We start from the raw sequence: 14,878 nt of genomic DNA, 5'->3' as shown, positions 1-14,878 counted from the left end.
CTTACTTTCATTGTGCTTAGAACATACGATATATGATTTCATTTTCTGAAATTTGATGACATTTGCTTCATGCCAGTTTTGGTAAATATTTAATTTGCACTTGAAAAGAATGCAATTTTATAACTGTTGGCACACATTGTTCTAACTATATAAATTAGGTCAAGTTTGTTAATCTTTTTGTTCAAATCTTATCTATCCCAACTGATTTTCTTTGCTTGTTTCATCAATTGCTAAGGAATGAGAATTATAATCTCCAACTTTAAGTGTGGATTTGTCTATTCCTCATTTTAGTTCTGCCAATTTTTTGTTTATATATTTTGAGGTTGTTTTACTAGATGTGTACTAATTTAAGACTGTTTAAACTTCCTGAAGGATTTAACATTTTATCGTCATGATATATCCTCTCTGTATCCAGTAATACATTGTACCTTGAAGTCTGTTTTGTCTGGTAATAAAACAGCTAAATCCACTTTTTCCCCCGATTTTATTGATATATAATTGACATGTGACTTTGCATTAGTTTAAGGTGTAGAACATAATGACTTGATACATGGATATGTTGAGAAATTATTACCACAATGTCTTTTTTAACATGTATCACCTCACATAGTAACAGGTTTTTTTCTTATTTTCATGAGAATTTTTAAGAAGTGTCATTAATGAATGAATGGATAAAATGTATATGCAATGAAATATTATTCAGCCATAAAAAAGAAGCAAATTCTGCCATTTGAAATAACAAGAAGGGACCTTGAGGGCTTTATGCTAAGTGAAGTTATGCTAAGTTAGAGAAAGACAGTCACTATATTAGCACACTTACTTGTAGAATCTGGAAAAAAACAAACTCATGGGAACAGAAAGTAGATTGGTGGTTGCCAGAGTCAGGGGTGGAAAAAGGGGAGGGTTATTGTGGGTAAAGGTAGTCAAAAGGTACAAACTTCCCATAATAAGATAAATAAGCTCTGGGAATATAATGTACAACATGGTGACTATAGCTAATAATACTATATTATATAAACCAACTTATTTTTAGTTAATGTTTTGTGGTATATCTTACTTCTATCTCTTATGTTTCCTATACCCTTATGTTTATAGTGTATTTCTTGTAAATAGGATACAGTTAGGTTTCCTTCAGAAACCTCTGCTTTTGAAGAAAGTGAAATTCAAGTTTCCTTGAGTTAGCTAATGAAAGACTGCTGAGTTTTGAACTCCCTCCATAGTTCCAGAAAACACTGGAGAAGATGTAAAACTACCCAAAGGGAGTCTGGAATAAAGGCTATAGTAGATGAAGATGGTGTCGTGGAATAATGTGACAGATTTTACTGGAATGAGTGTGTTGCTGATGCTGCTAAGTCACTTCAGTCGTGTCTTGACGCTGTGCGACCCCATAGACGGCAGCCCACCAGGCTTCTCTGTCCCTGGGATTCTCCAGGCAAGAACACTGGAGTGGGTTGCCATTTCCTTCTCCAGGAATGAGTGTGTTACTGACTCCTTTAAAGCCAGGCTGGCCTGAATTGTATTACTATGGAAGAGTGGAGCATGTGGGGCTGAAAATGACCTTGCTTTTATTACTCTTCATTGAATTGGGCTGGTTGATCTGTCTTCTTTGAGAAAAATGTATTTCTTGAGTGACAGCGTAAGTAAAAGGCATTTTTAAACAATAATTTTAAGGAAAGTTCTGATAGACATATAAATTATTTTGACTGTTGTTATAACAAAGAGAACAGTTCTTCCCTCCAGCAAAAATGATTAAATCTAGTAAGACTTACCCAGATAACTTGGAAGAACACATTCTTCTCTAGCAGCTTTTATATTGCAATTATAGCCTCTGTATTATTCAAACCTGTGATGAGGATGTCCAGAATCAGTAAGGATCCATAAATATACACTCTTCAGAACTCTTAAAAACAGTTGCCCCATTTAGCTCATTTCACATCTGTTAAGAGCCAGCTAAAAATAGAGATGGTAAAGGTGATAAGATAATTGTTTAATTTCAAGTGCTGGGTGAAGCTAATGATGTTGAAGTATGTGAGTGAAAGTGAAAGTCGCTCAGTCATATCTGACTCTTTGTGACCCCATGGACTATACAGTCCATGGAATTCTCCAGGCCGGAATACTGGAGTGGGTAGCTGTTCCCTTCTCCAGGGGATCTTCCCAACCCAGGGATCGAAAGTATGTACTCAGTAATTATTAACATTTTGGATTTAGAATGCACTGCAGAGGTGTTCATAACTGAATTGAAGGAAAAAAGGAGAAAAGTTTTATTTTGTGGTATCCTTCATTCATTACTGTGTTCTTATTTTGTTGCCCGAAGTCTAATGGGACCAATATAATGCATGGCTGTGCTTAATTATGAAAATAAGACTTACAGAATTTAATATTTTCACAAAGTATAAATAAGGAAATTGATTCATCATTTCTAGTTTATTTTAATGGGATTTTTAACTCTAATTTACACATTGCATACAATCAATATTTATTGAATTCCTCTTGGGCAGCATAACAATATGCAAGCAGTAGGGAGAAAAAAATTTTTTAGAGGCAGTCTTCTTAACACTAAGAATATGAGGTGGGAACTAGTAGGTGGGCCAAGGGTTTATATAAATGATCTTTAAAATAATAGTATTATTGAGATGATGGCTAACATTTTTTTTTTAGTGCTTACTTTGACTAGGCACCTATTTAATATACTAATCCATGACCCTTAATGCTCACCTGTCAAGGTAGATACTGTGAGCTTCCCTATCTGACGCATGAGGTAGCTGCGGCCCAGAAGTCTTAACTGCTTTGCTCATGGTTACACTGCGAGAAAGTAATGGAAATGAAATTCCAACGCAGACAGTCTGGTTCAAGAGCTTGTGTACTCTGTACTACCTTTTATTCCAGAATGGTATTAAGAAAAAGGTATTCTGGTGTTGTTAAATATAGTAATGACTAGATTCATGTGCAGATTTAAATTTAAATCAACTAAAATAAAAAGTTTAGTTGTCTTGGTGAACTAACCACATTTCAAGTGCTCAGAATTCACATATTGCTGGTAATTATTATATTTGACATTTCCATCATCACAGAAAGTTCTGTGGAATAGCTCTTAAATAGAATATAAGTGTTACAGCAGTTGATGAGAAAAAGTGAAGTGCTTGTGAGGAACAGAAAATTATACTGAGTGTTAATGATTGAATGAGTAGCCTGGGCAACAGACAGCTGGACTGTTCCTTAAGAAGGGGGATATATATTACAGGTGAAAGAGAAGGAAATGGAAATTCTACTCTGGACATGATGAATGGAGGGATCTATGAGCTATCCACCTGAAGCTGCCGAGAAAGCATTTGATGTGCTGAAGCTTAAGAGAGAATTCTGAGACGGAATCATCTCTGTGGGATAATCTTGAACCATGAGAGCCGATGAGGTTTTCAGAAAGGAAAATTTAGAAAGAGAAGAGCTGAGGGAGAGCCTTGAGGTATATTTAGGGAGTTGATGGTGAAAAGCAGAGTCAGAGAAAGGAAGAGAGAGGAGGGATAACCAAGTGATGAAAAACCACAAGAGCAAAAAAGAGACAAGACTCTCGTGAAGAAGGGATTGATTTTTAGTGTGAAATAGTATAGAGAGATAATGACTGAGAGGAAAAACTGTATTTGGTAATGACACAGTTAGTGTTGACCTTTTAAAATGCAGTGGAAGGTTAATAGAAACCAAATGATGTGAGTAGGCAGAGAGAAAATATAGACAGAGGTTTAAATCAATCTCTCACAAAGTTTAGAAGTTAAATAAAGGAGCAAGTGAGTACAGAATAGAAGGGGAAAGTGAAGGTTTTGGGGTTTTTTAATAGAGGAAATGCACTTGGCTGAAGGCAAAACAGTTAGCAGAAACCTCCATAATATTATTCATGCATTCATTTGTTCAGTATATATATTGCATACCTCCTGGGTATCGGACACTGTGAAGCATGAAGCAAATTCAATTCCTGTTCCCCTGATACACTCACATTGTTGACTTTTTTCTATCCTTCTGTCTTTTCTCCCGACTGTCTCCTAAGACTCCTACCTTCCTGCCTGTCTTTAATAATAGTTTACAGGCACACATATCAAACCAAACTTATTAAAGAACATTTAAAACATACACTGCTCTTTCCTGGTATGTATCATTTTCTTTACTAAATTTGTTCTTTTTAAAAATTACAAACAATGAATAAACTCTTCAAATGAGACAAAATCTATTATACTTGATCTTGATTTGGTTTCCAATAAAAAGTAAGTGAAGTCGCTCAGTCGTGTCCGACTCTTTGTGACCCCATGGACTGTAGCCTACCAGGCTCCTCTGTCCATGGGATTTTCCAGGCAGTAGTACTGGAGTGGATTGCCATTTCCTTCTCCAGGGGATCTTCCCAACCCAGGGATCGAACCCAGGTCTCCGGCATTGTAGACAGACGCTTTACCATCTGAGCCACCAGGGAAGGCCAATAAAAAGTAAAGAGGTGAATAAATGAGAAGGACCAAAGTTACAGTATGGTTCCTTTTCCCGTTTAATGGTCAGCACATACTGTTGCTGCCTGTTGAGAAAAACCATTCCTTCTGTAGCTATAAAGTTTGTCATGACTAAATATTGGATCCCTGATGACCTGATTTAAATATAAAACACATTTCTTAGAGTTTGGCATTACTCTCCATCGTGTTGAACTCTTAGTATAGCAGCAAGGTACCACTTACTGTGTCAAGAGCAATACTTGTTATAATGTCACGCTTTCCCTTGGAGATCACTCACCCACATAAAAGATTCAATGTCATAGCTGCAAGCTGTGGTTTAAAGTTCTTAGGACTCATTACATTTGAAGTAAATTAAACTTAGTTTAATTCAGCAGTTTGGAAAGAAAGAAGGGCATCTTCTCTTCTAACTCTGGAAGGAAACATGAAAAGATTGATTAAGGAAAGTATTTTGTGGTGAAGAGTATAGATGAGTAGGTCAGTCCAGTTTGGGAGTATATACTGCCAGAAGGGAACTGTCTAACAGGCTTGGTACATTACAAGGCTAGGAGGGCATGCTACCTGGAAATTGTGTTACATGGTGGCTGTTATGGAAGGAGTTACAGTCATTTAGGGGAGGCAACATTAGACATTTGAAATACCATTAGAGACAAAAGTGATGTACTTAAATGGTTGTCCAACTTAATTATGTATCAGAATCACCTAGGGAGCTATCTTTTTTTTGAGCCCCACCCCGGAAGCATCAGGAGTTGTCCAAGAATATATTTTTTTAATAAGCCTTCCTATTGGTTCTAATTTAGTTTATTCTCAGAACTGTACTTGAGAATCACTGAAATTCAGTAAAATAATAAACAGAATATAATAAAACCTTAGAGGATGAGACACCCTGAATCTTTTCCTTGATTTAAGCAAGCATATCCAGATATCTAATATGTGCTAGGTATTATGCTATGTTCTGGGCTTACAAAGTTGAATAATATAGTTCCTGCTCTTAAGTTCAGGAATCTAATAGAAGAGATACTGGCAGATAAATGACAGTGTGGTTAGTGAAATGATAGAACTGTGCAGCATATTATGGGAGCAAATAGGAGGAGTACCTAACCAGCCCTGGTTGGTTTTGGAGCCAGGGAAGGTGGCAGGATCAAGAGAGCTTCATCAAAGTGGTTGAGCTTTTTGATACCAGATATGCCTTATAATATCTCATATTGTTCATTTCAGTGCTTGTGCTTAGAAATCTTGATCAAATGTATTAAACATTTCTTGCTTTAAAAACAGAATTCATGTAGTTTAATCTTTTTATTGATGATTTAACATGATCATTTGTTATCTGTTATTTATGCCATATAATTGCAAAATAGTGATAACTTTTATCACACTCTACAGAATTACTTTCTGTTATCCACTGTGGTCCACAACTACTGTGATTTTGCTATTGTCATTTGTGTTTCCTATCCTCTTTGTTGCCATTCTAATCATTGTCTTCTCTTAATGTCATTGTGGCTATCTGTAGAATATCTTGTTTATTTAAAATTTTCCTTGGACAAAATGATTTGGATCTAAAAAATGTGAATAAGTAAAAAGTATGAATCATTCTGTTAAATACAGTACAAGTATTTTATGATATATATTTTAACTGCTCAGCTATCTTTTTAAAATTAATTTTTATTGGCGTATAGCTGCCTTACAATGTTGTTAGTTTCTACTCTGTGCTATGCTCTGCTTAGTTGCTCAGCTGTCTTTGACTCTTTGCGACCCCATGGACTGCAGTACGCCAGGTTACTCTATCTGTGGGATTCTCCAGGCAAGAATACTGAATTGAGTTGCCATGCTCTCCTCCAAGTGATCTTCCTACCCAGGGATCGAACTCAGGTCTTCCATCTGAGCCTCCAGGGAAGCCCAAGAATACTGAAGTGTGTAGCCTATCCCTTTTCCAGTGAATCTTCCCAACCCAGGAATTGAACTGGAGTCTCCTGCATTGCAGGTGAATTCTTTACCAGCTGAGCTACCAGGGAAGCCCAATTTCTACTGTTACAGCAGGGTTAATCAGCTATATGTATACATGCATCTCTTTTTGGCTTTCCTTCCCATTTGGGTCACCACAGAACATAGAGTTCCCTGTGCTCTACAGTAGATTCTCATCATCTATTTTAAACGTAGTATCAGTAGTGTATATATGTCAATCCCAATCTCCCAGTTCATTCTACTCAACTGTCTTACTTTTTATTTCAAAGACATTTGATACACATAGTATAACTTCTTCATTTTCATTTTATAAGCAAGTAAACAGACTCAGAGATATCAGGGATTATCAGTAACAGTCAAGGAGTATGGTCGGGCCTCCTGATAGCAAAATAGTTTCAACTTTCTATAAAATCAGTGATTCTTAATTCCTAGGGGTTATAGCAAAGTCATTTGGAGAATTTTCAAATTATGCATGCCAAAGACTGGACCCAAAAGTAACTGATTCAGTAAGTCTGGCATGTATATTTCTTCTTTTTTTTTTTTAAGGACTTTTTTCAGCTTTGTTTAGATATAATTAACAAAATTATAAGATAAAGTGTATATTGTGATAATATACTTTATTCTTATACATTGTGAAAGGATTCCTCCCATCCAGTTAATTAACACATCCATCACCTCACGTGTTTATTTGTTGAGAACATTTACATTCTACTCTCTTAGCATATTTCAATTATACAGTAGAGTGTTCTGAACTACACTCACCACATTGTATATCCTCAGACCTTATTATTTTAAAGCTGAAAATTTATACCTTTTTACCAAATTCTCCCTATTTCCCCCACCTCTGCAACCCCTGGCAAACACTTTTCTGTTTTCTGTTTCTATGAGTTTAGCCTTTTATTCAGATTCCACATATAAGTGATAGCATGCAGTATTTTATTTTTTCTCTCAGTCTGGCTTATTTCACTTAGCATAATTCCCTCAAGATCCAACCATGTTGTTGCAAATAGCAGGATTTCCTTTTTTCTCATGGCTGAATAATGGAAGAATGTTCCCTTCCCACAGTTTTATATCCTATCTTCTCTGTTCATTCATCATCCATTAACAGACACTTGAATTGTTGTCATGTCTTGGCTGTTGTGCAGTAGAATGTGAGAGTGCAGATAATCTCTTCAGCATCCTGTTTTCATTTCCTTTGGCTATATACCCAGAAGTGGAATTGCTGGGTTATGGATGTGAGAGTCGGACTGTGAAGAAGGCTGAGCGCCGAAGAATTGATGCTTTTGAACTGTGGTGTTGGAAAAGACTCGAGAGTCCCTTGGACTGCCAGGAGATCCAACCAGTCCATTCTGAAGGAGATCAGTCCTGGAATTTCTTTGGAGGGAATGATGCTAAAGCTGAAGCTCCAGTACTTTGGCCACCTCATGCAAAGTGTTGACTCATTGGAAAAGACTCTGATGCTGGGAGGGATTGGAGGCAGGAGGAAAAGGGGACGACAGAGGATGAGATGGCTGGATGGCATCACTGACTCGATGGACGTGAATCTGAGTGAACTTCGGGAGTTGGTGATGGACAGGGAGGCCTGGCATGCTGCGATTCATGGGGTTGCAAAGAGTCGGACACGACTGAGTGACTGAACTGAACTGAACTGATGGTAGTTCTGTTTTTAACTTTTTGAGGAATGTTTATTCTGTTTCCATAGTGGCTAAACCAGTTTACATTGCCATCAACAGTGCACAAGGGTTCCCTTTTCTCCACATCCTCACCTACACTCGTTATCTCTTGTCTTTTTGGTAACAGCCATATTAAGAGGTAGGAGGTGTTGTCTCAATCCTTTAATTTGCACTTCCCTTCTGATTAGTGATATTGAGCAACTTTTCAGGTATTTGTTGACCATTTGTCTTCTTTGAAAAACTCTGCCCATTTTTAAAATTGGGTTGTTGGGGGTGTTTTTGCTATTGAATTGTATGATTTCTTTACATATTTTGGATATTAACCCTTTATCAGATATATGATTTGCAAATATTTTTTCCCATTCCATAGGATGCTTTTTCACTTTGTTGCTTGTTTCCTTTGCTGTATAGAAGCTCTTTTATTTGATGCAGTCCCACTTGTTTATTTTTTTGCCTTTGTTGGCATGTATATTTCTAAAACAGACAAATTCTTGAAAGACTCCGATGTACACCCCTGAACCATCATGCTATAATCTGGTTCTTGTTTATATTCTAATAGATAAGGTTGCTGTATATCAGATTTCATTTCTGAGTAATAATATGGTACAAGCAATAAATGCTTATAAAGTCTAGACCATGAGAGAGAGATTTTAGAGTTTACTCTAAGTAAAAGATATTGGAGAGTTTTGAATTGAAGGGGGATATGATCTAAGTTGCATTTTGAAATGATCACACTAGAACAAACAGAGAGTGGTGGGAAAGTGAGTCACTGAGACTCCAGTGGGGAAAGCAGTTAGGAGATGATTACATTAATTCAGGCAAAGAGATGGTTAGAGGCTTTGAGGATGTTAATAGTAGAGATGGTGAGAAATGAATGGGTCTTGGGTATATTTTTAAGACAAAAGCAACAGGATTTTCTGACAATCAGATATGTAGTGTGACAGGAGTTAAGTTTTAAGTTAAGAATTCAATCTTAACTAGAAGGCTAGAATTGCCTCTTACTGAAGCAGAGAAAATGGGAGAAGAATGGGTGTGGGAGGCAGATTGAGATATTATTTTTAAATATGTAAAATTTGAGGTGCCTTTTAGACATCCCAATTGTAGTCTGGTGATATGGACTGATAAGTCTGAGGTGGAATGGACTGATCCAGCATGGATGTAAATTGCAGACGGATTCTTTACCATTTGAGCCACCAGGGAAGCTCATCGACATATTTATGACATTTTAAATCATAAGGTTAGATGATATTGTCAAAAAAGCAGATGTTGATAGAGACTCAAGAACTAAACCTTGGAACACTCTAACAATTAGAGGGTAGGCAAATGAGGACAACCCAAATGGAGACAGAAATGGATTAGACGGTGAGGTGGGAAGAAAAGCAGAACAGTATGATATCCTATAAGTTAAGTGAAAAAAGTACTGAAAGAGGAGTGACTAGTTTTATCAGATAGTAGAGTAAGATGAAAACTGTTCATTGATCATTGAATTTAGCAATATGGAGACTATTAGTGACCTTGATAAGGAATATTTCAGTGGGGTGATTGGGACAAATGGTATGACAGGACTGGGTTCAAAAAAGAATGTAAAGAAAAGAACCAGAGACAGTTGAGAAGAGACAACTCTTTGGAGGGCTGTTGTTATAAAAAGGAATAGAGAAGTGGTATGGTAGCTAAGGGAAGACATGAGGTCAAGTTTTAAGATGGGAAAAATTATGGCATGTTTGATGATGGGAATTATCCAACAGATAGGAAAATTTTGATTATGAAAAAGAGAATTGATAGAGCTACCTCTTCGATAAGAAAGAAGAAATGGGATTTCATGCTTAAGAAGGGGATTTGGCCTTAGGGACACAGACAGTTATCTATAAGAGCTGCAAGGAAAGCAGATTATATGGGTACAGATGCAGAGAGTAGATAGATAAGGGAAGAGCAGGTTGTAGACATTCTTTTCTGATTGCTTCTGTCTTGGGAAGCAAGCTTATTAGCTGTGCTTGAGGATAGGAGAGAGTTATTGGAAATTTGAAAAAGACGAGTAAGTGTGAAATAGTTATCTAGGAGAGGAAAAGTAGAAATCAACTATGGAACTGACTAAAGGACAGCTTCAAAGGTAGACTGGAATTTAAAATGAATCCAGTTAGCTTGAATTTATATTTTTCTGAACATTATATCCAGTTGCAGACATGGAATACAGGAAAAGGTGGATGTAATCAAGGTTGAAATGTTTGGTGAATACTATGTTGTGGGGTGGGGAAGGAGTGACAAAAATGACAAATAGTGGAACTTTTGCTTTGTTAGGAAGGAAGTGAAGATTTGGAAGTGGAAGGGAGAACTTTGGAAGATGTTAGGAACAATGAACTGTAGGAACCTTTGGGGTCAGAAATTATCATTAGAGTTGGAGTAGTAGGGAGAAGCTGAAAAGACGGGAGGTGGTAATCAAAGTCAGAGGTTAAGCTGCTGATATGGAAAGGTCCAGTGCTTTAAGCTGGAATGAGGAGGCTTACCAGTTTTCTTAGTGGCTATAATAATTATTCTGATGGATTGATTTGTTAGGTTCATGACTACAAAGAAGGAACTCCAGAAGAGAAGACCTACTATATAGAATTATGGGATGTTGGAGGCTCTGTGGGCAGTGCCAGCAGTGTGAAAAGCACAAGAGCAGTATTCTACAACTCTGTAAATGGTAAAGCTTTTTTTATTTTTACCATATTTTAGTGGTCTCAGATCATCTGATGTGGAATGCTGGACTCAGTTTAAGAAAGATATAGTATAGTCACAGCTCTTAAATCTGCATAACACATTCCAGTTTGTATTTTCTAGATTCTGACTATGTATTTCAGAACATTAGATATTTGCTTTGTCTAAGTGCCTCTGTTTACATTATTGTCATAAACTAAATATTGAGACATAAAATTGTATTTTAGGTACTCGACATAAAACATGGAACTTTCAAAACACTGTTCCCTGGGAGTGCTTGCTGTTGCTTTAGTCAACTGAGTATATACCATTAGGAGTCTCATGGTCTAAGCCAGATGTCACAGAGATCCTGAGAATTCTTTCATCTGCTCCTTAGAGAGAGGCCTATGTAATTATAAAAGCTACCTAAGGATGTTTTCAGGGGTGCAGAAATTTCATCCAGTTATGTACAAATACCTGGAGCAGACTTCCAGATAGAAGTGTGTAATAAGACATGATTGCAGTTCATAGAGTGCCTACTTTGTGTCAAGGAACTAAACTGTTGGCACCTGTGATTTACCTGTAGTTGTTTTTTTTAATCTTTTTTAAATTCAGTTTTTATCTCTTTTTTTTTTTACTGTGAAATATAATTTCAGCTTCTCTTTGATTGATTTACCAACAGATTTAGCATCTTACCCTTCCTTTCTGATAGATGCTTATTTATTAATTGGGCTTCATTTATACTATACTTAGATCTTATTCAATAATAGGTAAGCATTGTAATTATTCAGTACCATCTTCATTACTTATATTCCTCTTTCAATGTCTTATCTCCCATATCATAAGGTTTTGTAGATACTACAAAAAGTAGAGAAGGCTCTTGTCACTGGATACGTACTATAGATTACAGGATGAGTTGTGTTAGTTGTATCAGACCTGTGTCACATTTAACTCAGAATTCTATCTGAAAGTGTCACAATCTAACTGAAGAAACAAAATATTCATAAATGAAACAAAATAGTTAAAGATAGCGACCCCATGGATTGCAGCCCACCAGGCTCCTCCGTCCATGGGATTTTCCAGGCAAGAGTACTGGAGTGGGTTGCCATTGCCTTCTCGGAGTTAAAGATGGTGACATTAATATATGATATCATAATACATGATAAAGTACATGATAATAGCATGTATTAATAGAATGTATGTAAGTGAAAAAACAAATAAGACAGGTATAGTGTTAGGTGACTTAATGTTAAAGAGCAGGAGAGAAAGAAATGAGGCCTGGTTTATTATATTGGTCAAATGACTTGTCAACATTGGTATCAATCTGATTTGGCAAAGAGAAGTTTGAATAAATGACACTTTTGCTGTTTGATCTTTTTTAGAAAGAATTAGGATAAAAATTATAAATAAATAATAAAGTTAAGGACTGTTCAAATCCTAGAAACTTCATGGAATTCTGAGTTGTAAACTTAGTAAGTACTGAAGAAATCCATCTAAATCCATATTTATTTGGTTATCTTTTTTATACTTACTATCCATTAGTGATTTGTGTCTTCCTTGAATATTATTGAAGTAATTTCATATACCCTGTGTTAGTTTTACAGGTAAGACTGAGATACAATCCTGCTTCTTAAAAAATAATCCCTGTTAAGAACAATCTTAATAGGGATTCACAGACACAGAAAACAAAATTATGATTGCCAAAGAGAAAGGTAGGGAGGGATAAATTAGGAGTTTGGGATTAGCAGATACAAATACTATGTATAAAATAGATAATAAGGTCCTAGTGTATAGCACAGAAAACTATATTCAATATCTTGTAATGACCTTATAATGGAAAAGAATCTCATATATATATGTATATGTGTATAAATATATCTGAATCACTTTGCTGTACATTTGAAACTAACACAGTATTGTAAATCAATGATACTTTAATTTTTTTAAAAAAGAGAAAAATTGGTTTCTGAGTTCTTTGAGCCTACCTCTGGAACATTTCTCTTGTTAGAAGCATTCAAGGTTCTTTACTCAATCTACCATCCTTAGTTTTCTAAGAAACAGAGCATAAGGATCATTCCATTCAAATACACAGTCTGTTCTTAGCAATAACTTTCTTCCCTCAATATCCTACCTCTTCCCACTGTGACGATTGAGGCTGATAATCCCTAAAGGAGACCTGTAAAGTGTCTCTCGCTTTCAGTTTTAGCACATATTCTGATCAGCTGTTACCCTGACTTCTGTGGGCCTCACTGTGTCCCTTCTAGCTCATAGTCTACAAAGCATGGACTCTCAGCCCAAATGAAAGAAGGGACATAAGGAAGAGGGTGCTCAGTGCTCTTAAAAACTCAAAAGCCATAAATAGAGATCCTCAAAACATCTAATAACTCATTTAGGGCTTTGTAATTTTTTCACTCTCCCAGCCAAACCCACTCATATGTTTGTATTTATACCTAGGAAATAAGGAGAGGAGAAAGTATCTGCCATTCCTTTGCCCTGAAGTGACTTTATTCTGCTTTCCTCCAGTTTTTACTGTCAGATTACTTGATTTCAAATCCTGGCTGCCCCACTTACCAGCCTCTCTGAGCCTGTTTCCACATGTGTAAAATAAAGATAATAATTCTTATTTCATTGAACTGTTCTGAAAGTCAAATTAGATGACACACGGAAAGCACAATATGTAGTACATAAATACTGAATAAATATTAGCTATAATTTTAAATAGTAGCTCTTTATTCCTTTTTCAGTCTGCCCTTGTTGCCTTAATGTGTATTAGAGCCCCTCATTGAGGAAGGTAGAGTGAATGCAGTTGGACCAGGGGGCCAGTGTCAGATCTCTATTTGTTCCAGATGCCAGGAGAAACGCAGATTTAACTTAAGCGACCTGGGACTAGTCAGCTATAACTTGTGCAAGCACCTTAGTTGTACAGTGTCTGTAAAACCTAGAGGAGCCAAATAATTCTAACTCTCATGTCCTTCTCTTTTCATATTTACATATCTTACATCTTGAAGATGGGAGAATCATCAGTTTCACATTCTCTCTTCACAGTAGAATCTGGGTAATATAGGAAAGAGTTCAGTTCAGTTCAGTTCAGTTCAGTTGCTCAGTTGTGTCCGACTCTTTGCAACCCCATGAATCGCAGCACGCCAGGCCTCCCTGTCCATCACCAACTCTCGGAGTTCACTCAGACTCACGTCCATCAAGTCAGTGATGCCATCCAGCCATCTCATCCTCTGTGGTCCCCTTCTCCTCCTGCACCCAATCCTCCCAGCATCAGAGTCTTTTCCAGTGAGTCAACTCTTCGCATGAGGTGGCCAAAGTACTGGAGTTTCAGCTTTAGCATCATTCCTTCCAAAGAAATTCCAGGGCTGATCTCCTTCAGAATGGATTGGTTGGATCTCCTTGCAGTCCAAGGGACTCTCAAGAGTCTTCTCCAACACCACAGTTCAAAAGCATCAATTCTTTGGCGCTCAGCCTTCTTCACAGTCCAACTCTCACATCCATACATGACCACAGGAAAAACCATAGCCTCGACTAGACGGACCTTAGTCGGCAAAGTAATGTCTCTGCTTTTGAAAGAGTTGGGGTTTATTTAAAAACATGTAGTCTCGACCACAAGATGATACTCTAAATTTCACTAGGCATTAAAACATTTCCTCTATTGTATATATTGCATCATAATTACCTGCTTTGCCTTTCTGTCTAGGATCTTAGCTGATTCTATTTAATTGTACTTCTCAACTTCATTATATTTTAAAGTTTTTCTCAATCTCTAGAAAGTCCATCTATTTTCTACTATTCATACTTCTTAACTATCTTTTCCTATCTCCTTATGGCATATTTCTTTTCCTGTGTTTTAACTAAATCTCTTATAGATTGAGCAAGCTTACATAGCTAGGCATTAATTCAGAGAACTAAATGATTAGACTTTTAAGTTTAGGTCCAGGTAACCTACAAGAAAACATCTTGTCAGCTAAAGAATAGGAATTTGTATCAAATTAAATCAATACCATTTAAATAAATGTTTATTATTAAATATTTTAATGACTGTAAATAATAGGTGTATGTATGATGTCTATGACAGATGCATAG

General features: G+C 36.6%; 1 protein-coding gene across 2 annotated transcripts in view; it reads left to right on the top strand.

Annotated features, from left to right (window-relative positions):
- RABL3 (RAB, member of RAS oncogene family like 3) overlaps window positions 1–14,878 on the top strand; it is a 37,122-nt gene that overhangs the window by 10,378 nt on the left and 11,866 nt on the right. For both annotated transcript variants that reach the window (XM_068975070.1, XM_068975061.1), the window contains exon 3: window positions 10,667–10,796. In XM_068975070.1, coding sequence (XP_068831171.1) covers window positions 10,667–10,796 — 130 coding nt within the window. The remainder of the gene's footprint in view (window positions 1–10,666; window positions 10,797–14,878) is intronic.

Source organism: Capricornis sumatraensis, chromosome 1 (genome assembly GCF_032405125.1).
Source record: "Capricornis sumatraensis isolate serow.1 chromosome 1, serow.2, whole genome shotgun sequence".
NCBI classification, from domain to species: Eukaryota; Metazoa; Chordata; class Mammalia; order Artiodactyla; family Bovidae; genus Capricornis; species Capricornis sumatraensis.
The sequence above is the reverse complement of the archived record's forward strand: the minus strand, read 5'-3'. Positions and strand labels throughout refer to the sequence as shown.